The sequence below is a fragment of the Nannobrachium achirus genome, assembly GCF_963921795.1.
Source record: "Nannobrachium achirus genome assembly, chromosome: 23".
In the NCBI taxonomy this organism is placed as follows: Eukaryota; Metazoa; Chordata; class Actinopteri; order Myctophiformes; family Myctophidae; genus Nannobrachium; species Nannobrachium achirus.
This window is the reverse complement of record NC_137830.1, coordinates 33,276,308-33,303,611: the sequence shown is the minus strand read 5'-3', so window position 1 is coordinate 33,303,611 and position 27,304 is coordinate 33,276,308. Positions and strand designations below refer to the sequence as shown.

The window sequence follows — 27,304 nt, the reverse complement described above, 5'->3', positions numbered from 1 at the left end:
TAAAAACTTTGGAAGCCAATCTTAGCCAATCAGGATGGAATATGCAAAATTGGACAGATCCGTGTCGATCACATGACTGTCGAGATACTGTCTACCGATTTGTAGGATTTTTGGACAAAATCTGTAAGAGTAGTGCACAGAAATGTGTTTTGCGAACATCGGCCACTAGGTGGCGCTAGAAAAGCCCCATTTGAAAAGATTAGGGCAGAGGTTCTAGATTGGCATCCAGGGAATGTGTCTGCTCACTTTGGCAGTGACCGGGCCAACGGCGACTGAGATTAGGTGCACACAAACTGCAAGGACACACGGACGCACGGACGGACGCACGCACGCACGGACACACGGACGGACGAAGGGGAAAACATACTCTCCCCCATGCCTTCGGCTGGTGGAGACAATAACCCCCAAAACCACTCCAATATTGTTCAAATCAGCCAATCAGTTTTTGACATATTATCCATTATTATGGGGGATTATGCTAAATAAATCGAATTATGCAAATTATGAAAATTGCTCAACATATGCAAGTTAGCATCCGGCAGTTTCTAAATGCTGGGAACCCATACTCAACATTTCTACCATAAAACCTTGGTGTACTCAATATGCCAGGGTTCAGATTCTGGCAAGTGGACTATAAGATAGAATCACAATTGTCAAATGCTTTGATACAAGGTAAAAACCATTGAAATACTCTCTTTGAAACAATCCTGAGCAATAAAATAATTAAATATGATGATATAAAAATCTTCAGCGTGTCCCAGCAGTCTCTTCCATCCACTCCCAACCAATTAGATCTTGGCTTGAAGTGGCGCTAGTGCGTTCAAGAACTTGTCCAAGGTGGACAGATACTCGTCCGGGTGACACCGCATGTGGCCCGCGTGCAGAGACACCTTCCACTTCCTGCTTTCCACGGACACGCCCCTCTCTCTCCACAAGTCAATGATGGACTCCAGGGCGACCGGGTCGCAGAGTGCGTCGTTTTCACAGAAGAAGAAGAGCGTAGGGGAAATGACGGGGCTGTGGTGGAAGATTTGGACGCCGGCGTCGTAGTAGTCGGCCGTGTGCGACTTCAACAGCCAGAAGTACAGCAAGGCAGCATTTCTGACCAGCCAGTTCAATCGAGGCAACAGAGTGTTCCCAAGCCCTGGATAACATGACAAGATCACAATATTTGAAAACATCAACAGTCGGGGGCGTTAGGGATATTTCGCGCTGATCAGTCTAAAAGTGCCATATTTTGCACAGATGTAGCTCAGGGCATGCTCTAATGATTTAGCTAGGGCGCCCGAGTCGGCGACCTTCGGTGTCGCCACAGCGGCCAAATCAAGTTTGGCTCCCATTGACTTTCTATACAGGAGGAAAATACCCAGAAAAACACTTTTTTCTGGGTATTTAAGTAGGGTGTGAGGGGTCTAACTAGGGGTTTGTCATGATGCTGAATCCATTGCAAGCATTTTTTTTGCACAAAAAACATTCCTTGGGCTATAAATGGCCTCAGAAAACGATGCATGTATGGGTGAGCATTCATGTTAGTCGGAGGCCTTAGGACTTTTTTTTTCTCGTGCTAATCAGTCTAAAAGCACCGAATTTTGCACAGATGTAGCCCAGGGCATGCTCTAATGATTTAGCTAGGGCGCCCGAGTCGGCGACCTTCGGGGTCGCCACAGCTCCAGAAAACACCCACAAAACTCTGAAAAGTGATGACTCGTCACTTTTCATCACTAAACCATCGTTTTCTGGGGCCATTTATAGCCCCAGGAATGTTTTTTGTACAAAACAAATGTTTGCAATGGATTTAGCATCATGACAAACCCCTAGTTAAATCCCTCACATCCTACTTCAATACCCAGAAAAAAAGTGTTTTTCTGGGTATTTTCCACCTGTATTGAAAGTCGATGGGAGCCCAACTTGATTTGGCCGCTGTGGCGACCCCGAATGTCGCAGACTCGGGCGCCCTAGCTAAATCATTAGAGCATGCCCTGGGCTACATCTGTGCAAGATTTGGTGCTTTTAGACTAATTAGCACGAAATTACCATGTCATCTCCCTAATGCCCCCGACTACAGTGGTTGCCATCCCTATTTTGAGCATGTCATTATAGGCAGAAAATATTAATGATAACCCTTTATTCAAATTGGCTAATGGGAGGGGAGGGAAGGCCAGCCGGTCAGCTGGCTGGCGAGCGGCAGCCTCTCACGTCACTCACTCCAATTCAGTGCATAACCATGTAAGGAGTTCCCAATGCCGATGCCGAAATAATGGAGTGTGTTGCCTCAATGTGTCATCATGGCATCAGCCGCAAACGAATCAGCCAGCTCCATATATGGCCACAAACACTATGATTCAGACATATCAGTAGGATCAGCAGTTGTGTAGGACTCTAGATGTGAGGGCTTCATAGCGGCCCGAACCTCTAGTATTCTACAATCTCACAACACGTCCTATATAGATTAGGGCAGTGGTAGAAGTTTAAAATGTCATATAATGCAACTAGCATTTCCTACAAGCCAGTAAACCGGTGTTTGAGTCAGGGCATGCATAATTTAATATCGAGTCACGAGCTCTCAATTAATTATTCAAAGGTTTGACACGCTTATTCCACGCAAAAAAGAAACACAACCCCATCAGATCCCTTCTCTCTCTCTCTCTCTCTCTCTCTCTCTCTCTCTCTCTCTCTCTCTCTCTCTCTCTCTAGGGCTGTCACAATTATTACATAATCGTCTAATCGCAATTATTTGACACTAGCCCTTACCCGTTCAAAGATATGAGCTCCGAAATTATGCAGTGTGTGGGTTATGGGATGTGCACTGTGCACACAGTATATGAGGGATGGAAAGTAACTTTAACTGGTGCTTGCATAATAATATGTAGGAGCAACGCGTTGCGATGCGATGCGTTGTGAGCTTGTAGATCTGCTATTTCCACTATCAATGTTCTTTTTTAAGTGTAAAGTTGTCAAATATGTCAGTCATTTCTTTGTATTTTTAGGTTGTGTGTCATATCTACCATGTGCAACTTCAAAGCCTAAAAGCCAAACAGAAATGTAATTGTCCACGATAAAAACACAATTAAATCGTTAATCGCAATTATTTGAGTGAAAATTAATCGACATGTAAAATGTCCTAATCGTGACAGCCCTCTCTCTCTCTCTCTCTCTCTCTCTCTCTCTCTCTCTCTCTCTCTCTCTCTCTCTCTCACCCACCTATGGCCATGTGCTCCAGTGTGCCAACCACCATGCTGTCGTAGATCTGCCCAACGATCATGGGCGCCAGGCAGCGGTACTTCTCGGGACCCTGGGCGATGTGTCCCAGCATCTGGGTGAAGGTGTACCCGCCGATGGAGCAGGCGTGCACTAGCAGGGGGCGCCCCGAGAACCGCGGCTCCTCCAGGACCTTCAAGTGGGGACGGGACGACATGAAAATGACACATCACGATTATTGTGACAAAAGAAATCGCGATTTAACAATGTTATCGCGATAATCGAAATCTATTATCCTGGGGCAGGATATTTTTAAAAAAAATAGCAGATCTACAAGCTCACAACGTGTCGCAACGCGAAGCGTTGTGAGCTTGTAGATCGCCTATTTTTTGGCAAAGACATTTGAAAGGGCGTGAAAAAAAGGGTTTTAGTGGTACCGGATATGCAGCTCAGCAAATAAAAGGTGAATTGATCCCAGTGCATGATGGAGGACGATATTACGATATATTAAATCTCCACAATACGATTATCGTGAGTGTTTTTTATCACGATAAACAATAATATCACCTATCATCCCATCCCTAGACATTTATTATTTATTTATTAATATTCAAAAATAATTGAAGCGACAGCGCTTTTCTATGCAGGACATGGGAGTCGCCCGCCCGGTTGTTGTCAGATGTCAGTCAGCTCTGTTTTCATTCCTCACTCTCATATCTGCTGGTCATTACATCACACTGTCATACTCCAATCAAAGCACCCCCCGTATTTAAAGGAGCCTTCCCTACTGAGTGTAGGGAAGGCTCCTTTAAATACGGCTCGTTTTCTATACCTATGCTTGGTTCCGAAGCTTCGGAATCATTCGCTGCTAGCTGCCTCCAGCCTCCAGCCTCCACCCCAGCCTCCACCTTTGCAAGATCAGTCCGGCTAAGCTCAAATACTTGTGATTGTCTGATTAAGTTCATGTCAATGTATTGTGAAGCTCAAATACTGTGATTTTGTCTAAATGACATGTCATGTATTGCAATTGTTCTGCTATTGTATCCCTATTATTATTGCTATGTATTGTTATTGCTTAGTGTTCCCTGGTTTTGCTTAGCATGCTCAAAAAGCATGCACAAAATTCAGGGAACATCTCTGAACGCGGAGCCCTTTAAACGCCAAGAATAACTGTATTGCATTTATGCAATAAATGGTTAAATCTATTACGTGAATGTTCCTGACTAAATTGCGATAACGCAATATTATTGCGATAATCAAATATGCTTAAAACTTAAAATGACCACTTGTTTAACTACTTGAACCCCCAGCATCCCTATTCTGGTGGGGAATGCTCTCACAACAACCTCGCATTGTGAGCTTGCAGATCTGCTGTTTTTGGTGACTCGATTTGTACATAGTGAAATAAGAGTGTACCAAATGTGCTCTCAACAGGTCCGTATTATCAAGTATAGAGGGTTTAAGTGGTACTGAATTTTCAGGACAACAAAAGCTAATTCATCCTAGTGTGTATTAGTGTATGATGGAGGACAATTTCACTCCGGCTATACGATTATTGAGAGCGTTTTTGAGCGGTGCCAACCGCTCCGATACGTGACTTTGTGTCTATGTGTTTTTCCAAGGGTTTCTCATGGTATCAATACCGTCAATACTAATGTTGTAGGTTTTCCAAGTGTTTTTCACAATGTATCAAATACTGATAGGCCTATTTGAACCCCTATCCTGTGACGTCATGTTGGTCTATGATCATCATCAGCACTGCTCACTTCCCACTGGTGTGATTTTTTTTTCATCACGATAAACACTAACGATTATCGTCCTCCCCGTCCCTTACCTTCAGGACCTCCAGGCCGTACGCCAGGCCCCAGCGCGGCCACAGGAAGTGCATGACGTCCGACTCCACCGACAGCACGTCCATGCCACGCTGCAGGTAGAGGCTCCGGTACTTGGCCACGGCGCCGGGCCGGGCGCCCAGCCAGGGCAGGAAGAGGACGAGTGGACGCGGCGCCAGGGGGCCGTTGTTGGCATGCGGGTTGGTTTGGACGGAGATGTCTGATAGTAGTGCATTGTGGGAGGAGGCCTCTGGATGCTTGGTGTAGGAGATGGACTCTATTTGGCCGGTGAACAGTGTCTTTTGGTCCCTTGCGATGTGAACGCTGGTGTAATACGTCATGCTTTTGTTGATCTTCTGGGAGACGACGCCCCCCTCTTCGGATACCTTTTCAGGCATCTCCTCGTCTGAGCTAAAGAGACTGTGAGAGCGGATCAAAGGCAACTCGTTACAGCGTGTTGAAACTTGAAAGAACATGAATGAGTCATTCTCTTGCAATGAATGAACAATACAAAGCATGCGAGGTGTGGAAGGTATAACATTTGTGTTCATTTATACATTTGAAACTCAGAGAGTGAGGTCCATTTCATTATCATGACAGAGTTAAATCAGAAATGCACTCTGTCGAGGTGCCAACGTGCATCTTGCACACAAGTACACCCTCTGAGGTGCGCTCACCACTGGCATCACTGCTTCCCCCCAAAATACTGATATATTATGACCAATGACATCACCACTGGCATCACCAGGAATACTGTTAATGATGACGTTGCCAGAGATCCTGGTCTCTGATTGGGCTACGGTCTTAAACAAGAGAGGAAACCGACATACATACATACATACCCAGCCAATCGCAGTACTTGCGCGCTCTGCTTGCGCAAGTAATTAGACCTACTATCTAAACCAGGGGTCGGCAACCTTAGGCACAAGTGCCAACATTGGCACAGGGGAGGGTGATCACTGGCACAATGGCAGAGTTGCGAGAGAGAGAGGATTTACATTTTGAAATCAAATATTGTTTTAAATGTGTTTAATTAAATTAAGTCACCTAATTTGCAGCAAATTACATCCTGCACATAATTCCACATTCATTAAAACTGAACTTTGACTAGGGAGGGAGTCAGGGAGATAGGTGGGTTATAGTCTAATGATCGTTATAACAATGTCCTGACAATCAAAATATTTTGGAATTTCTAATGGGGTGTCATTCAAATGTATGTGAACATGGCACACTGTCTATCTAGACTAGAGAATAACAACATGACACTTCATTTCAAAAAGGTTGCTGATGGCGCTGACCCCTGATCTAGACCCTGGTCACAGACTCATAGTGCGTATATGACCAGTGACCACACTAGTTGACAAGTAGTTCTGCCTGAAAGTCATGATGGCTATTCATGGGTTGCAACTGTAGTCCTACACCCACCATGTTGAGGACCAACACAGGTGTTTCAATGTTTCTGATTGGCATAACTAATGTTCTCTGCCAATCAGAACACCTGTGTTGGTCCTCAACATGGTAGGACTACAATTGCAATTTCTTGCAAGGTAACCAATTATTACTAATATTAGCCTAAATCAGTGTTTCTAAAAGTGGGGTCCAGGGACCCTCAGGGTTCCTTGAGGGGGTCCAAATGGAGCCTTACACATCTGTAACTCTGAGAGTTATGGGGGGAGGGGCCGAGGGGGTCCCTGAAATTAAAGTTGAGAACCATGTTTGGCCTCCCACATACAGTACACACTATGATAGCAGCTCTAAATTAACTACTATATGTGTGCGGTACCAAGCAAAGCGATACTCTACCTATTCATGCAAGATCTTCAAGGCGCGTCAGTCACACCACCACACGCAAGCAGGCAAGGCAGAACGCAGGAGGCAGTCAGTCAGTCGGTCAGTCAGCAACATCAAAGCACTCTGAACCGTTACCCTCGAATGAACAGCAGGTTCCCCATGTTCAGCACAGTCAGCGGCTGCAGGAGGAGGATGTAAGTTAACGGAGATGGATCAGGAAATAAATAAAGGCAACGGCCGGACCAGCAGGGTTTTTGTTGGATGCAGGCAGCGTCAGCAGCGCACTTGATTCGGCATCGCACAGCCTGGCGCAGCGCTCCTCCTCCTGGCCCCGATCGTGTCGGATGAGCCCGTCCTGATGCGGTACAAATAATAATAACCTGCCAACTGTCTGGACTGGACCGTGGCTACTGTAACAGCCGGCTTTAGAGAAGCCCCGCCTCCCGCAGCTCTCGCTCTGGCCTTCCGCAATTCGCCATGCGCGTGCCCGTTCTTTTTAATCAGGCTGCTGCGCGCTCCCGTCATGTAGTCAGATGAAGTGATGACTTATTGTTTACTATGAAAACCGGCAAATCCTGTCCGTCAGTGACTCAGTCAGTCCGTGAACGCCTCACTGTTCAGCTGACCTGTTCTGAGGATTGTTGACTGTCATGCTCCATATGATATGACCAAGACAGCATGTTCTGGCATCATATATCACCTGTTTCGAATGATATCAACGCACTCAATGCCCATATATGGACGCTCCATATGGCCAAGACAGAATTCATTTGCAAATCAAAACTGCTGAGTGCTGACTATCATCACCTGGATATCCATATAGGAAGATCACGACACTGACCTCATCAAACCCTGGATATCCATTCCATACATGGAGATGACTGGATCATCACCTATACAGTAGATCTCCATATATGGAGCTGACCTCTACATCTGACTCCCAGATGAAGCCCTGTGAAACACACTTATAGAATCCCTTTTATACCCATCAATATTAAGCCCATGTCTGGGAATACCCACATATATGGGCATATTGTGTCAGGCTAACCAGTGCGGTTGCCGCGACACAAGTCACACTTGCAAATTAATTCCGTCCTTGTCCCTTTTATACCCATATTTGGAGATCCCTGTCCCGATTGCCATCAATATTAAGCGCATATCTGAGAATGCCCATATTTGGCAATGCCCATATGGATGCTCATATGGCCAAGACAGAATTAATTTGCAAATCAAGACTGCTGACTATCATCACCTGGATCTCCATATATGAAGATCACGACACTGACCTCATCAAACCCTGGATATGATATCCAATCCATACATGGATACGACTGGATCATCACCTAGATCTCCATATATGGGGTCCTTGAGGTCAGATGTAGATAATATGCTGACCTCACCTATATGCTGCTGACCTGTTCTGACATCACAGTGATGACTTGACCAGCTCAGCAAAACAGTAGTAGTACACGCCAAAGCACCCGTGTGCATGCACAAGACCATGTTCTCTCCCCTAAGGTGTCTTACTGGTAGGCTTCTCTCTCTCTCTCTCTCTCTCTCTCTCTCTCTCTCTCTCTCTCTCTCTCTCTCTCTCTGTGTGTGTGTGTGTGTGTCCAAGAGCTGCAATCACATTTGGCCGTGTCAAAGTTATTTATAAGGGCCTATCACAGTCATGTCAGACACGTCTCAAGTATGGCGAGACAGCAATGTCACATTGGGTCTGACATTTCACTTCCTCGAAATAGGCAAATAGGCCGGGTCACTCAGACGTCAGGGAAATGCTGCGAGCATTCATTTCTATTTGGCGCATGGATGTGGCTGTGGTGGAAAAAGTAAAAGTAACAAATGCAATACTGCGATATAGAAATACTCTGCCGATCTACAAGCTCACAATGCGTAGATCTGCTATTTTCAAATGGCATAGGGCTGAAGTGGTTTTGTAAAAATAATCAAAATCTACAAAGTAATCAGTAACAAAAGTTTTCAATTAATTGTATTGGAGTAAATGTACAACTGAGGTGTAGTGGAGTAGAAGTAAAAGTAAGTACTGAAAATTGGAAATACTCCAGTTAAGTAAAAGTAGGCCTACCTCAAAAGTGTACTTAAGTAAGTATAGTATCCTAGGTCTACTTACTTTACACCACTGGGATGTGGCATGCATGGTTCCAGTCGGTTTGTGGCCACAAGGTGGCGCCAGAGATTAAGCAACCAACTAATACATAGGTACACTTTGATGACAGTCAGTTCATATATGGTACATGGTCAACTAAAAGAATATCCAAGAAAGCCTTTTGGCTTATTTATATAGGAAACCTTTGTATCTCATATAACATTAAATGACAGACGGATAGAACACAGTACTGTGTCACTGCTGTTATCCTACTGACTCACCTGCCAGTGAGGAGCCCCCACCGGGGTTTGCAACATGTTGTGAGCCTGTAGATCTGCTATTTTCAAAGGATTTGTGTATATTTTATGCATTTAAAAACGTGTGAAATGAGACCTTCTGAATAATGAGTAGGCCTACTTTTACTTTTGGTACTTGGCACTTTGATGCTGCTAATACCTTTGAACTTTTACCCAAGTCAATTTTGGATGCAAGACTCGCACCTGGGCCTATGAGGGCCAATGCAGAATCCAATATAGCCCTATAGGGTTTGCAGTTGCTAAATTCCCCCAGAATGGTTCACAAATCAAATCAGCATTAAAGTCAAATCAACAGAGACAGAGTACGAAAACATTCACACTTTGGCCTTAATTATTAACAGACAGATTTGAATGACGGGCTATTGTAAAATTGAAAGTCGTAGTTTGTGTGTGTGTGTGTGTGTGTGTGTGTGTGTGTGTGTGTGCAGGGCTGTATTAACCATTGGGCCGGTGGGGCCGTTGCCAGGGGCCCTTGGCTCTCAGGGGCCCTTGGGGGAACTGGCCTGCGTGGTCAATGACAATTTACAAAAATTAAATGTATATTTTAAGCAAAAATCAAATGTGTGGGCCCCTCCTCTGTTGTCTACAGGTGCTTTCTTGGTCCACAGATGATCATCATGGCTTAAAGGTGATACACCATGCATTTAAAAAGTATTTATGTCATATTGTTTATGTCCCAAAAACGTTTTTCAAAAGGTTTGAGGCTAAATTACCACTCCTGAATAGAGAGCCTCTCATTTTTGAATGGCTCTCAGAGCATTTTCAGCTGCAGTACCACCTTTGGCCTGACCTTTGCCACCCCCCCCCCCCCCCCCCCCAATTCAAAAATATTTGAAAAAAAAAAAAAAATTGAAAAAAAAAAAGGTTTTTTTTTTTTTTTTTTTTTTTTTGGGGGGCCCCTAAAAAATTATCGGCCAGGGGCCCTCGCGGGGGTTAATCCGTCCATGTGTGTGTGCGTGCGTGCGTGCGTGCGTGCGTGCATGCGTGCGTGTGTGTGCGTGCGTGTCAATGTTGTTTTTGACAGCAAATTTTGATTTAGTTTTAGTCATAGTCTTTTGAATAAAATGTCATTTAATTTTAGTCATTATTTAGTCACCTGTAAAGTTTTAGTTTTAGTCAAATTTTAGTCGACTAAATATCATACGTTTTTAGGCGACTAAATCTACAGTTGATTTAGCCAACTAAAATGTATTTTGGCAGGCCTTGATGGCATTGTAATGACTGATTTTACACTTGGTTGCGTGCTGAAAATAGCAGATCTGCAAGCTCACAACGCGTCGCAGCACCAGAGCTACCAAACATAAAATGACTCTTCTCCACTAGTCCCTCCCTAACGTTTTCGTCTAGTTTTTATTTTGTTGACGAAATTGACAATATATTTAGTCTTAGTTTTAGTCATCACAGCTTAGTTTTTATTTAGTTTTCGGCAGTGAAAAAAACGCAGTCGACAACATTTTTCGTCATAGTTTTAGTCGACGAAATCAACACTGGTGCGCGTGCACGCACACATTAGTTAGTGGCTGCGATTTCCTCTGCTTGCCTCAGCAGGAATACGTTCGGGGGCAGTCAGGCAGATAAATATTTGAGTCAAAAAGAACACACCACCCTGGGCCCCTAAGGGACCACAATCCCCAGGACCCCTGATCACTAACCTCTGCTCACGTAGCCCTTCTCTCTCATTCCCATTCCTTTCATTTCCCCCCCATCAGACAGCCTCCTTTCAGTGACATTACATCAGTGCTTTTCAACCATTTCCATGTCCAAGGAGGACCCCCCCAAATTTGTGGTAACATGAAAACTCGACCTAAAACAAACTCGACCTAATTTGCTTGACCGCACGTTTCCCAACAGGTCTGTGCATGGCCTTAAGCTAGATGCAGTAAATCTTTGCTTCTGGGGGTCCCTGGAACAAAATATTTTGTGATGAGGGTCCCTGGCCAAATACATATCATTCTGGTGGTCCTTGACATGACAAAGTTTGAGAAACACTGATAGCAACATACGTTTTTATTTTATTATTATTATTATTATTATTATTTTCAGAAAACTGTTAGGATTTAGAAGACATTTGTAGAATGTGCCTATCAGTGGTTAAGGACCCCCAAAATGTGTTTTTGGCCGCGGACCCCATATCTCAAAATATTTTGTTCCCGGGACCCCCAGAAGCAAAGATTAGATTTTGGTCTATATTCTGCATCTAGCTTAAGGCCACAGACTCTTTAGGAAACACACGGTCGCGTGAATGAGGTTGAGTTTGTTTTAGGTCTTCCTGTATTCCAAATTCGTTATGTGCCTGGACTGCCTGCGGACCCCCATCTTAACAACTTAAACCCCAGCATCCGTATTCGCAGGAAAATAGATCTTCTTTCGTGTATCATCGTCCTTGACAAGCTTACAAAAGTAACACTATAAGCTTATCAATCCGCTATTTTAAGCAAAGAAAGAAGGAAAGAAAGAAAGAAAGAAAGAAAGAAAGAAAATACACTATCATATATAGAGCCCTGCAGGGACAGGGTCAGGATTTGGCTGAATGATATGTATTTGGCCACAGATCCCCATCTCAAAATATTTAGTTCCAGGGAAGGACCCCCCAGAAGCAAAATTTGAGTTCAAATGTTCGCTTAAAAAATACATATATTCAAAGATTTGCACACATTTTTCACGACTTTTCTAAAATAGCTGATCTACAAGCTCGCAGCGCGGCACTCGGTGCCACGCTGTGAGCTTGTATATCTGCTATTTTTCAATAGCTAAAGTAATTAAGGCCCCCCTCCACCTTGGGCCCTAGTAACTCAGTCCCCCCACCCCCCTGTGACGCCCCTGGGATGGGGTCTTTCCCTCTCAGTTATTGTCTCTCTCTCTCTCCGTGGCCCCTATTATTGTCCAATCGAATGGAAAATAGAGAGAGAGGAGGGGAGGGGAGAAGGGAGACTGTGGGCATGTGGGTGGGGGTGATGGGGGGGTGGCCTCTCTATTATTCTCTGGGCATGTGGGTGGGGGTGGTGGCCTGCTGGGGGGGGGGGGGGGGGGGGTTGCCCTCTCTATTCTCTGGGCATGTGGGGTTCCACCCACATCATGGGTGTGGAGATTCCGCAGTGGTTTCCTGCTTTTTCTCCCTCTCTCTCTCTCTCTCTCTCTCTCTCTCTAGCTCTCTTTTAAGTTTAGTCCTCCTGTTACAGTGTGTCGTCCTATAGCTTCTCACACTAAGCAATTGTAATATAACGTAATGAGTGTCTGGAATAAAGTTGGAATTGAATTGAATTGAATTGAATTGATATGCATCACTGGCTATCTGGCCAGTGATGTATATCGGACCAGTTACCCAATAAACCCTTTTGCAAATCCCGCCCCATTCTGCCCTGTTACTATGATGGGACATTAACCCTGGGCAGATTGTTTTTATAGTGGAAGTGGATGGGATTTTTTTTCCCTTCATAGCCTCATTACAGCTATATAAAGTACCAAAGGAAAAACACCTAGGTGATATTAATAAAAAGGGAAGACAAAGGTACAGTAGTTACATTGCAAAACAGGGGATTTACCCGAAAATATATGTTTTAATTTGTTTAATCCCAGTGGGACAGAATCCTCTTTGCAGATTCTTTTATAGTGGTAGTGGATGGGATTTTTTTTCCCTTCATAGCCTCATTACAGCTATATAAAGTACCACAAAAAACACATCTACGTGATATTAATAAAAAGGGAAGAAAAAGGTACAGTAATTACATAGCAAAACAGTAGTTTTCCCCCGAAAAATAAATGTTTTAATTAGTTTAATCCTCTGGATCAGAGATAGAAAGAGAAGCGCATTGCATCTTGGGTACTAGGAAGAGGACAGAGAGAATGTTTCTCCTCACATAATAGGCTGGCTTTTCGTAATTCTGCCCATTTAAATTATATGTACCCAATCGTGACTCTTAGACCATTGATAAGGTACATGTGAACTAGTTTGTTGAAGCTTATTCGTTATGATGAGCGAGATCGCTTGACGCTTGCCGTCGCTATCACCGTACCGGCCGATCTCCGTGTCGCGCACTGCGGACAGTTGTTGAAAGCCACATTCAATATTCTCCACTGCACAAACTCCACCCCCGATAGCAAAAAGTGAATGTTTTTTTCTGGTTGGCCAGTCAGGGAGTCTCAGGGACCAATCAGAAGGCTGACAAACGGTCTATTGAGATTGGCAGAACATGCCCATATATGGGCATTACCAAATATGGGCATTCCCAGATATGCCCTTAATATTGATGACATCGGGACAGGGCATATCTGGGAATGCCCAATTGCCTATATATGGGCATGTCAGAATATGCCCATATATGGGCATTCCCAGATATGCCCTTAATATTGATGACACTGGGACAGGGATCTCCATATCATAAAACGGACAAGGATGCTATTAATTTGCAAGTGTGATCTGGGAATGCCCATATATGGGCATGTTCTGACATCACATTGTTGACTAGATATGGGCATAAAATATACAGGCATAAAAGGGACAGGAAGCCAGAGCATGATGTCAGAGCAGCAAACCCATTCTGTTAAGAGTGGTTCCCCTACTACATCACAGTGACATCAGAGTATGATGTCAGAGTGATGTCACAGTGACAAGGGAACCAATAGACTAAAAATGTGTACTGACTGAAGGACTGACAGACGGAGACAAGCTACGACATTTCTCGTGGTATACTGCGACCTTCAGTCGCAACAATTATAGCTGCACTATTTAACTTTCGTCTTCTACCCCGGATATTTGAACCCGGGTTTCCTGCACAAGTCACGATATGTTTACCACATTGAACTAACAGAGCCTGCCTGCTTGCTCGGGGATGAATTGAATCTTGACTATCAGGTCAGAATTCGTGTCAGATCCTGTGTCTATACATGACATGACCTTTGACACTATCTAAATGTCTCAATAGAAGAGCAGGCAGACAAAATACAACCTCCCTAATTGTAAGTTATATTGTATAAACATGTACCATACAGACTGGACAAAATTACATTTTATTCATTAAAAAGGTCAAATACTTAACTGTAGTAACACTTTACATTTAATCTGATTTCATTTAATTTGATTTCATTTTATTGCGACCGTAAGGTCGCAGTTTAGTTGCGACCGTCAGGGAGCAGTTTACTATGAAAACCTCCACCGGCCGTCCGTCCGTCCGTCGGTCGGTCACACGTCACACGTCACACCTTTGCCCTGCTCATATCTCCGCATCAGTATATAGGGCTTGTTTGTTTATTGTATGACATCACGCCACATCATCAGCTGTGGACTCTGTGATGTCATCGTATCGCATCAGTATATAGGGCTTGTTTGTTTATTGTATGACATCACGCCACATCATCAGCTGTGGACTCTGTGATGTCATCGTATCTCCATATATGGCCATCTCCGTATATGGAGATATAAGTCGTCCATGCCCAAGTATGGGCTGGTGAGGTCAGACTTTGTGTGATGCGTAGGTTATCTCCATATATGGAGATTCAACATTCCAGGCAATGCTCTCTTCCCTGGTGAGAATTGCCCCTTTATATAGGGCTTGTTTGTGTATTGTATGACATCACGCCACATCATCAGCTGTGGACTCTGTGATGTCATCGTATCTCCATATATGGCCATCTCCGTATATGGAGATATAAGTCGTCCATGCCCAAGTATGGGCTGGTGAGGTCAGACTTTGTGTGATGCGTAGGTTATCTCCATATATGGAGATTCAACATTCCAGGTGTAACTATGGCTACCCGTATGACGTGAGAGGTGGAGGTTGTGATATTTGTGGAGATAAGCGACCAACGGTCGCTTATCTCCCGATTAGGGAGTCTTACTGGTATCAAAATCTCCACCGGCCGTCCGTCGGTCGGTCGGTCGGTCGGTCGGTCACACGTCACACGTCACACCTTTGCCCTGCTCATATCTGGGCTCGTTTGTGTATTGTATGACATCACGCCACATCATCGGCTGAGGACTGTGTGATGTCATCATATCTCCATATATGGAGACATAAGTTGCTCATGCCCAAATATGGGCTGGTGAGGTCAGACTTAGTGTGATGCGTAGGTTATCTCCATATATGGAGATTCAACTTCAATGAGTAACCATGGCAAATCACACCGTACACAAATGACCCTTATATAAGACCGGCATTATCTACCGACAGCTGCTATACCAATCGCCAACCCTGGCGATAAGGTCTGAGTCGAAGAAATGCTTCTTTCCTGGTATAAGACCGGCATTGTCTGTCGTACATTTCGGTCAATTCCAGTGGGGATGCCATTGAAAAGTTAATCTAGTTGTACAAAGTAATCAAAGAATGGGTTGACTGGTAGGCTGGTTGACTGCTTTATCTGTGGAGAGTGTATGTCACTGAGAGTCCTTTTATAGCGATTGAAATCATGATGAGGTCACGATGAGTCATCTATGCCCAAATATAGATTTCTAGGTCAGATGGCCCATGGAGTTTGTGATGTCAAACCTAGCAACCCAATATAAACAAACCTGATGTCAGACCTGAAGTATCCTTTTATACCCATATATGGAGATACAGAGATCTCCATATATGGGCATATTAGAAAGCCCATATATGGGCATATACGGATGACATCAGGGATATCCATATATGGGCATAAAAGGGACAAGGGCTTACAGTTAAGAGATCTCCATATATGGGCATATCAGAAAGCCCATATATGTTCATATACTGATGACATCAGGAATATCCATATATGGGCATAAAAGGGACAAGGACTTACAGTTAAGAGATCTCCGGGCATAAAGGGACAAGGACTGTTACAGTAGATATAGAGATGTCCATATATGGGCATAAATGAACAAGGACTGACAAACACTGAGATCTCCATATAACCTATGGGAATATAAGGGACGAGGACAATGCGTAGCATTGTGAGCTTGTAGACCTATTTTCTAAATATTGTTGTACAAATGGGTCGTTCTGCATAGTACTTGGGATTTGTTGATGTAAATGTTCACATAGAGTGTAATAATTGGTAAAACAAACTTTTGGCCTATTTGTGGAGATAAGCGGTCGCTTATCTCCCGATTAGGGAGTCTTACTGGTATCAAAACCTCCACCGGCCGTCCGTCGGTCGGTCGGTCGGTCGGTCGGTCGGTCGGTCGGTCACACGTCACACGTCACACCTTTGCCCTGCTCATATCTCCGCATCAGTATGACATCACACTGCTGACATCAGTATGACGTTTGTTTATTGTATGACATCACGCCACATCATCGGCTGAGGACTGTGTGATGTCATCATAGCTCCATATATGGAGACATAAGTTGCTCATGCCCAAATATGGGCTGGTGAGGTCAGACTTAGTGTGATGCGTAGGTTATCTCCATATATGGAGATTCAACTTCAATGAGTATATAAGACCGGCATTATCTACCGACAGCTGCTATAAGCCAACCCTGGCGATAAGGTCTGAGTCGAAGAAATGCTTCTTTCCTGGCAAGAATTGCCCCTTTATACTGTAGGGCTCGTTTGTGTATTGTATGACATCACGCCACACCATCGGCTGAGGACTGTGTGATGTCATCATATCTCCATATATGGAGACATAAGTTGCTCATGCCCAAATATGGGCTGGTGAGGTCAGACTTAGTGTGATGCGTAGGTTATCTCCATATATGGAGATTCAACTTCAATGAGTAACCATGGCAAACTGTCAACTGCCCGTATGTCTTGATAATTGGTAAAACAAACTTTTGGCCTATTTGTGGAGATAAGCGACCAACGGTCGCTTATCTCCCGATTAGGGAGTCTTACTGGTTATATTATTGGTGTGACATGGTCTGCAAGACCAAATATAATAAGAATAGGCCTACTGTTCTTTATAAAATGAAATAAATACCTAGATGAATACAGAACTTAAATAGAAACAAGATAGCATTAGTGAATGTGCAGAATAAGGGAGTTATAGATAAGGGGGATCACACATAGCAGAATAAGCTTGCAGTGCGGCACCAAGTGACGCACTGTGAGCTATTTTTGTATACATCTGCTATTTTTGAATAGCCAACATATGGTTAAAGTGGTTAAAACAATTGTGATGCTGTATTAGCAACACATTTAGCTGGGGACCCCCCTGGGAGAGCCCCAGAGGGGTCCCCGGACCCCACTGTGAGAACCAACACTGCCTGTCTCTGCTGCCAGCTTCCATCTTGTCTTCTCCGTCTCCAATCAGCCACCATCGTTGTGCTTGTAGAGTTTGTTCCATCCGGCGTTGTTGTGACACCTGTCATCTGAAACCAGAGCGTCTGAACTCCAGCAGCCCTCATTTGTATGGAAAGCCATGTTAAATCCCCTGTGGGGATTCATGCGACAGCTAATGTATTAAACATAGCCATCGATTCTGGATGTCAGGCCTATACAGTAGCTACATCCACCTGGATCCAAGGATGTCGCCGAAATCAGTGGTGTAAAGTAACTACTAACTATATGTACATTTACTCAAGTTCTGTACTTAACTAATATTTCTACATTGAAGTATTGATATTTTAAATGTGAGTACTTTTTCCACCACTGGTCCTTGAAATCCCTTCCCTGTTTGAACGCACTAGTCATTGTTGTTGTGTTCTAGCATAGCTGTCACATTGGACATTTCATGGGAACAAAAGCCTATGTTTCTGAATTATTATACTTCATATTGTTACTGAAGCACCATTGATATTCTGTGGGGGGAAGTGGTTTGTTCACCCGGAGGTACTGTACTCATGTCTATAACATGATTTATACTTTGCTGTACGAAGGTATCACACGCTGAAAATAGCAGAGTGCGATGCACTGTGAGCATGTAGAGCAGCTATTTTTCAGCGTGCTACAATGCTACATAAGTGAAAATGTAACACTTAAACCCTACAGCAGGGGTCTTCAATGTTTTCAGGCCTAGGACCCCTTAGTTGAGAGAGAGATGAAGCAGGGACCCCCACAACCTTATTATAGATTACATATAGTTTAATTGTTTGACAGCACAATTGTCAGTGTATTTTGGATTCGTGTCAATTTGTGTTTTCAGATATTTAACCATCTGAACCGTCAATATAATAAACTTGACCTTTCACTCTGTACTTACTCTTCTCTTTTTCCTCTCTACACCAAACCTCTTTGCCTCACGAGGCGCTGTGAGCTTGTAGATCGGCTATTTTTGGCTAAAGTTCTCAGAATATGGATGCTAGGGTTCAATTGGTTAATATAAAAAAGGAGAAAAAAAAAGTTTCTATAACTCAAAGATTTGGAGGACCCCCTGTAGTAACTCTGAGGACCCCCTAGGGGTCCTGGACCCCCTGTTGAAGACCACTGCCCTACAGTATACTTCATTGTCCCACGATCTATCCCTTACCCCCCCTCCACACGCTCTGGCTTGTCGATCTGATATTTTCAGCGAATGATCACATATTTCTTCGGAATGTTTGTCTATCGTGACATTCCCAGAGTAGGGATGCTTGAGTTCATGTGATTAAGCATATCCGTCCAGCCAAACAGCCGTTGAAATATGTACACCCGATCGAGGTTATCTGTACTTCCCATCAACTTCAGTTATCTTCAGTCTGCAAGGAAGGGTCTCCACACATAAGTAAGCATTCAAATGGAATACAATGCATGCATGCATGCAGAGACACAGTAGGCCTACATGGACAGCACATAGCTGTGCATTTACGCACATCACAAGCCATATCTGCATGTCTGTGCCATAATACAGGCACGCACACATGCGCACACAAACTAAGGCCACAAATAAAACTATGGCAGACACACAACAACAAACACAAATATCCCATACTTGTACTGTATACATACAGTATGTATACAGCAGGGACGTGCAGAGAATGTTAGAGAGGCGGGGGCTGAAATTTCGAAAAGGGCCTTTTGGTGAAAATACTGTATCGAAAATAGCACACCTCCAAGCTCACAACGCGTCACAACGCGTCGCAGCGCGACGCGTTGTGAGCTTGGAGGTGTGCTATTTCCGGTGCGTGATACCACACTGAACTAAGCATAATCAATTTCTTTCACCATAGTAAAAACTGAATTCATGGTCTGGAGAGGGCACTTTTTACAGAGCGATAAAAGGGCAGGGGCTCAAGCCCCCTTATGTCTATGTGTGCACGTGCCTGGTATACAGACATTGATATGTAGCGCATATACTGTAACTAGGGGCACTTTGTTTTTGCACAAGAGCAATACAGTGGGCTGTTGTGCTGCATGCTAAAAAGACCACATGGGCATGTATTGGATTTTCTCTCCGAGTGTGTTTATCGATTTTTTCCAAAGGTTACATTTAAGCCGTGATTCTGCCACACGCCACTGCAGTCTCATATCTCTAACTCTTAATTTAATAATGTGCCTCGCTTGGCATTTGTTTCAGTGCACGGGTGCAAATGTGCACCGCACAGAATGCACTCTGTGTAGGCTACGCTTGTGTAACGCAGAAGAAAATCCTCCAGCTCTGTTTCATTAAAAAGCTAACAAAAAAAAACCCTGCAAAACTCAAGGAGAGAAGCTTCTCCGTGTTTATATTCATATATGTGCGTGCTCCCAAAGGGATTCATTAATATGCATGAGACATTTGCATTTCCTATTGAATCACGTTGTATCCACAACCATGACAACAAATATTGACATGTGTCAACATATGCAGGAAAATGGGCAGGACAGCTTACACTGCCTACATTAGTCTCATATTCGCTATTCAAGAATGTATATATCCATTCATATATTCATTGGCGATAGAGTTCTATTTATGCATTATTCACTGGTGATAGATTATACATGTATGCTTGTATTTATTGATGGAAAATAAATGTTAACATTGCACGCATGCACACGCACACGCACACACACACACACACACACACACACACACACACACACACACACACACACACACACACACACACACACACACACACACACTCTATACAAATGACAAAGACTATTGAGTTTGGTGGCAGCTTTTTGACCCCGCTGTAACTATAAACAGACTGACGGCCCGGGGCCGGCGGGGTCTGTCTAGATGGCACAGCCCATAAACTACTGCCGCAGCCCATTGTTTCATTCCAACAAAGAAACTTTATTAACCTTCACAATCTGCCATTGTCTGGTCCTTCCGCTTGCTAGGAGTTCGGTGGACAAGCAGGGAGCGGGCCGTCATTGTGAGCGGGAGAGCGTGCACGCACACGCAAGCATGGACGCACACACACACACACACACACACACACGTGTGTAGTAACACTGACATACAGTATAGATATAAGCTACGCTCACACCGGCTCCGTCGACTCAGAGTCTAGACGTATGGAACGCAATTATTTACGCCACCAGTCCGCCAGGCTCAGGCGTATCCACGATTTTCCTACGCCCCATACTGCATTGCGCAGACGTTTGCACCGATCTTCCGCCGCCGATTTACAAGCTCACAACGGGTTGCATCTGCGACGCGACGTGAGCTTGTATGTCTGCTGTTAAACCCGGAAGTTTGGTCCTGATAGTCTCCAGTAAACCCCCGGGGAAAATTGTGGATAGGTGTGTCTTGGGTGGTGCTGTTTGGAATGGATCACTTCCTTGTCATTTCCCACTGCCACACCCACGCCACAGCAACACTGCTTTCATTGGCTTCACGGATCCGACAGATGGACCAGATTTGAATGAAGTTGGTTGAGTAGAACTTTATTCAAATTAGATCTGTCCATGACAGTCCGTCAGATGCGACAAATCATTGGAAACTTCGACGTATCATACTCGCTGGACTGCATCGCATGCCTCCATTGGAAATGAATGGGATACGTGCGATGACACGGATTTGACGTACAGTAGTCGGTGTGAGCGTGGTTTTTGCGACCGTCAGGTCGCACTTACTATCAAAACCTCCACAAACTGTGAGTCAGTCAGTCAGTCAGTCAGTCAGTCCGTCAGTCTGTCTGTCACACCTCACACGTCACACTATTGCCCTGCTCATATCTCCGCAACCGTTGCCCCGATCCATGCCAAATTTTGCACACACGCTCCTTGGCTGCCAAACTACAACCTCCAAGGACCCCCAGAGCTCCAGGGACCCCCAGGTCCCTGGGGGTGTAAAAAATGACCAAATGTGCAAAAATGACCAAATGACCACCCCAACGGGGCTGCTCACGGGGAATTCCCGGGGACCTCCGACTCCTGGTGTTCCAGAACGGATGCCAAAGTGGTGGCGCCCCCAGTGGAGGACCCCCTCCACTGCAGCTCACATAAAATGCCGTAACTCGGGCTAGGAGCGTCCGGGAGAGCCGGGGCCGGTACCTATTCGTCCGCCAAGGCAACGCGGAGATCCCACCCCTCATTTCTCACATGGCCCTCTTCTAGCGCCACCATGAGGCCGATTCTTGCAAAACACATTTTTGGACACTGCTCCTACAGATTTTGCCCTAAAATCACACAAATCGGTACACACTATGTCTACACTCATGTCATCAACATGGATCTGTCCCATATAGCGCCACCATCAGGCCGATTTTTTGAACCACATTTTTGGACACTGCTCCTACACATTTTGCCCTAAAATCACGCTGCGACCTGTCGGTCGCTTATCTCCCGATTAGGGAGTCTTACTGGTATAGAAACAGGTTGTGTATTGAAAAGAGTTTGAATATCTCGTCATCCAACACAGACTTTGTTAGCAATATTTCGATGATATCTAGCAGAGCTGTAGAGTTGAGATTTAGACTCAAGTCAGACTTAGGCCAGATTTAGACTGCAGTCAAATCCAGCCCAAATCCGATTTGGTTGTCAAATCCGATCTTTTGGCTCGAGTTTTCACACAGCATTTGCAAGTGACACAGATCTGATCTGTGCGTTCAGACAGCGTCAGCCCAAAGCTGCCCTGCGGCGACATGTACCGGTATGCTTTGGTTACCGTGGTAACGACGTAGGCGTCATGATGTTACGTCACTACGTCGACGCTAGTTGATTACGTTAAGGAAATGCGACATAATAGACCATAGTAAACACACGTTACAATATTGTTTTTCTCTCTTCTTTTCTTTACTCTTGTGTTTCGCTCTTCTCTCTGGTTTTAACTGTTTAGCTCATGTGTTTTCTCTCTTCTCTTTTGTTTGCCAGACCCATGAAATGGGTAGGCCTACATAAGCAAATGTCGGTCTGTCCGGGTTTTCTATATAAAGGGTATATATGATGATGACATGATGATGACATGCCTACAAAAGGCATGATGTCATAAATGATGATGACAGACAGGGGGTTGGCAGAACCGGGGTCTGGCACAACCAGGTTGACCTGGTCTAGTTTTCTCATGTGCTCAGTGCGCTGTAATCAAATAGTAAATACTTGGGCTCTGTAATGATGTAATTTACAGCCGCGCTCGGGTCGCGCAGAAAGGCCGGCTTTACACTGCCACTGAAATCTAGCCTGAATCAGATCTGAGTCATATCAAAACTGGAATCCGATTTTTTTAAATAGTCTAAATCCAAACAGGTCACATGCATGTCACATGAAATCCGATTTTGAAAAACCACATCCAGAGGTGGTTTCAAATCCGATCCATATCGGATCTGAGGACATCCGTCTTAGTCTGAAAGCAGCAACCACATCCACCCCATAGAGTTATATGCAAGTCACATGCAAGTCACATCAAACTGGCCAAGCATCACTTAAAGGAGTAGTTGGAGTATAGTAGTCAAGTCTAGTCTTGCAGCTAGAGATGGGATTTATGGCTCTTTGAAGTGAGCCGGATCTCTGGGATCCGTTCCTTTCAAAGAGCCGTTCAAAAGACTGGCTCATTTTAGTTACTACAGTAGTTACTTTGTAGATTTTGATTATAATTACAAATCACTTCAACCCATATACCGGTACATTTCGGCCATTTATACATTTACGGCATTTGAAAATGGTTGATCTACAAGCTCACAATGCATCCCAACGAGCTACTTTTGTACTTTTACTCAAGTACATTTAATTCCGAACTTCGACTTGTGGTATTTCCATGTTGCAGTATTGATACTTTTAATTAAAGCCATACTGTGTAAGATGCCCAACTAGTGGTCATTAGCCCTATAGCAAACCGCGGTCGCGTCCGCGTCTTTCGGACGTTTTTCGTACCTTCAGACCCCCGCGTCTGCCTCCACCTCGCTGAGATCTATCTTTTAAGGGGTCCCTTGTTCCTGTGCGTTCAGTAATTCCAGAGATACGGACTCCTTCACCCTGCCTGGTAGGCGAAATTACCTAGAGAAGGGATGGTACAAACGGGCGACAACAAATATGGCTGCCATAGCGACCCCACTTCAAGATGCGCTGTGATTGGCCGGCAGTTGTATAACCCTCGCTGTGATTGGCCGGTAGTGTGATGACGCAATTTTGGCGCGAGATCCGGTCCACGGCAAGGATCTCAGTTTACATACAGAGAAGGCTTTACAGGCTGAAATTCACGGCGCGGATCTTCTAAAACTTTTGTGATTTAATAGTTAGGAGAATTTTAAGATTTGTTTTATAAAAAAAGTTACATAGTACAACTTTAAGTAAATAATTTGAGTACTTTTCCCCCACAACTGTTCATTTAGAAAGGAACGGCTGGCTCCCTATTGCAAACAGGATCCCATGGTTCATTTCAAAGAGCCGTTCAAAAGACTCGATTTGTTCGCGAACGTCCCACCTCTACTTGCAGCAGTCAAGTAAATACTGTAAGAAAAGGCTGGTACACACTGCAAGAACTCAATCAGGTTTGGCCCGATAAGCAATAGTTTATTCCAGTGGTAACTATTCCAGATTATGGAACCAAATGGACCTGTAAGGGTCCTTGAAATTACATTTGTGAACCACTATGACTATGGCTTATTCAAAGAAGAATGCTTCTTTAAATGTATCACTGACACCGACACACTGCTTTGTGCAGTATACCTTTCTTGTTTGATTGGAGTAACCTTGGTAGCTGGCAGGACACTGCATGTCAAACTGGCATGGGTGTTCAGTCATGGGGATGGACAGTGCTGAAGGCAATGAACATGATGCAGCAACTACAGCTTTCATTAGAACATTCTCGGACTAATGCTGAGCATACTTAGTTACCAGTGCCAATTCACATCGACTGTATCAGAAAGTGAAAAAAAAGACAAGTCAATTTTTACTAACCCCAATTTATTCTTGCTTCTAGGCAAACCCACATACCGGAACAAGATTTTGTGACTAAAGAGGAAAGCTGTAGACCTACTGTGTGCCTCACAAACTAATGATTTTGACATGAGGCTGAAAAAACATGTCATGGTCCAAAAATACTTCAAACACTAGCTAGGCCTATAATTCTTGATATAAAACACACAGTACATCTCTGTGGAAGTCCAAAACTGTTACTTTGCAGGATTCAAATAAAAAAACAACAACGAAAGGAGCAGATCCGACAAGCTCAAACCGCGCCGCTTTACACTGCTTTTGTGCAACAGGAAGATCAAGTAAGGCATTAATTTACCAAAAAACAAAACACACAAGAAGTTAGAATAGGCGATTTCTTCCTAACGACGATATACAGTATGATATTACGTCCATTCTCAGACCTTGCACTGGTGAAACATACATTACATTTCAGTTAGTTATAGTACTGACCTCGGCTAGCACTTTAGTGCCGCTATAAATTTGATTATAGAGCTGCAATCCATATGTTTTATGTCCGTTGTCTCACTCTCCCTAGAGAACAATGTCCGTAGCACAATAAAGTACAATAAAACGATGCATCTACTGGCAGCTGTCCAATCTGGTGCACTGTCTGCTGCAAATAACTTTATTGACATTGTCAAAATGTCAACCAATAGGTGCCCTATATACCGACACCAGGGTCTCAATGTCTCAATGGAAAGAGTAGGGAGACTTCCTCTAACCACTGCACATGTACTAGTTACATTGTGTTAACATTACATTAAAACAGGGGTCTTCAATGTTTTCAGGCCAAGGACCCCTTAGCTGAGAGAGACATGAAGCAGGGACCCCCTCTACATATTGTATAAATGTGTGATGCAGATTTTCATCCATTTCATAAATAGATTCATAGACTTGTTTGACAGCACTGTCATCAGTCTATGTTGGATGTTGGATTCATGTTAATGTGTATTTTCAGACATTTAACCGCTTACAGTAAATCGTCGATATTTTGTAAACTTCACTATGTACTTGGTCTGCTCTTTTTTACCTCTACACCAAACCTATTTGCCGAAAATAGACGATCTACAAGTGTGTGTGCGTGCGTGCGTGTGTGCGTGCGTGTAGGCCTACACATTTTTACGGTCTATGGGTTTGCTGCTCTGACATCATGCTCTGATGTCACTGTGATGACACATAGCAATATTTCGATCACATCTTGTCCACGTATCCGTGTATCTCTGAAGGTCACACCTGACACTGTGGTTCCCCTGACACATCACTGTGACATCACAGGTGATATCACAGGTGACATCACCTATGTAAAAGTCCATATATATGGGTATTCCCCAGAATCCCTTTTATGCCCATATATGAAGATCCCTGAAGTCATCGATATACATCACTGGCCAGATGGCCAAGACATGGCCCATATCTGTGTGGCTGGTTCAGATAGGGATCTCCATGTCTGGGCATAAAAGGGATTGTATTGTGATGTCATGGGAATTCTCTAACAGAATCCATTTTATGCCCAAACATGGAGATCCCTGATGTCATCAATATTAAGCCCATATCTAACTTCATATGGGAATGCCATATCTGTGTGGCTGGTTCAGACAGTGATCTCCATGTATGGGCATAAAAGGGATGTACCATATACAGTACATGCATGGATCTCCATATATGGGTACCAGGGGTCTCCATATGGGTAACTGGTCCGATATACTGTACATCACTGGCCAGATGGCCGAGATTGGCGCGACGGTCGCATGTCGCCCTGAGGCGTCTTACTAGTCTCACCAGGGTTCAAGGCTCAAAGTTGTACTTTATTTCGTTTGGCTTCCTTTAGCTCTGGTCCATCGCGTCACGTCACCGGGAGGTGACACGATGGACCAGAGCTAGGCTTCCTTCAGACAATGCAGCAGCACACAACAATAGCAGAATAAAAATAACGTAGAAAGATTTAAGGAAAAGAAAGAGTGCAAGAAAAGAGCAAAAAGAGAATAAAAATGGTACAAATGTACATGTGCATGTGCATGAGAAATGTGTATATTGTACACCAACAGCATTCTTTCCGGTAGCTCCCACTAACTTTGTGTAAACAACTTTATATTCTATGTTGAAAGTTAAATAATAATAATAATAAAAATCCAACAGATGTTACTTCAACTTGGGGGGGGGGGATCTGTCCCTTGCTGAATGTACCTCTATGAACCATCGGTCCGCTGTGGCTTCCCTGTTCTGCATGGAAATGGGGCTGGTGCCTCTCAGGTCTCCCTGGACCGTCTTGCTACCCATCGCTACACTCTACTATCCCTGTCTCTTTACTGTTAATATACTGTATACAGTAGTACACATAAATTAGCACACCGTAGTCTCGCGTGCACTCACCACAAAGTTACTCTGCTGTCTTGACCTATGGAAAGCAGCTGGGAAACCTCGCCGTCATATGTCGGCATTATGTGGCATGTTCGCTGTGTTTTTTGTTTTGTTTTGGTTAATGTTTTCTGTTTTTGTTATGTTTTTGTCATGTTTTTGTTTAGTCCTAGTTTGTTGTCCTGCTTGCTACGTCTCTCTTTACCTGCACCTCCTCTCACAACACCTTTGACACACTTACATGGGCGCAATTGAATTGCAAACCATTAAGGGTCTAAAGGTTGTTCACATAAACATTAGGAGCATTAGAAACAAAATAGACAACCTCAGAACTTGGGTTACCCTTTACAAACCAAATATCATCACAATATCTGAAACATGTCTACATGAACTAATTTCTGATGCCAGTATGAATATTGACAATTATGTTCTCTATCGAGCTGACAGGGATGCTTTTGGAGGTGGACTGGCCACATACGTTGCCTCTAACCTTATTTCTGAACGTCTCGCCCCTGCAGTAGAGCCAATTCATTTTG

The 27,304-nt window shown here is 44.1% G+C and overlaps 1 protein-coding gene across 1 annotated transcript; it reads right to left on the bottom strand.

Moving 5' to 3' along the window:
• Positions 1 to 788: 788 nt before the first annotated feature.
• Positions 789 to 26,690, bottom strand: LOC308308889 (transmembrane protein 53-like; the record flags this gene model as incomplete). Its single annotated transcript, XM_080754345.1, has 5 exons — positions 789 to 1,144; positions 3,202 to 3,391; positions 5,033 to 5,450; positions 6,957 to 7,000; positions 26,598 to 26,690. 5 exons carry the CDS (start codon positions 26,688 to 26,690, stop codon positions 789 to 791), a joined length of 1,101 nt encoding a protein of 366 aa, XP_080610471.1.
• Positions 26,691 to 27,304: the final 614 nt, after the last annotated feature.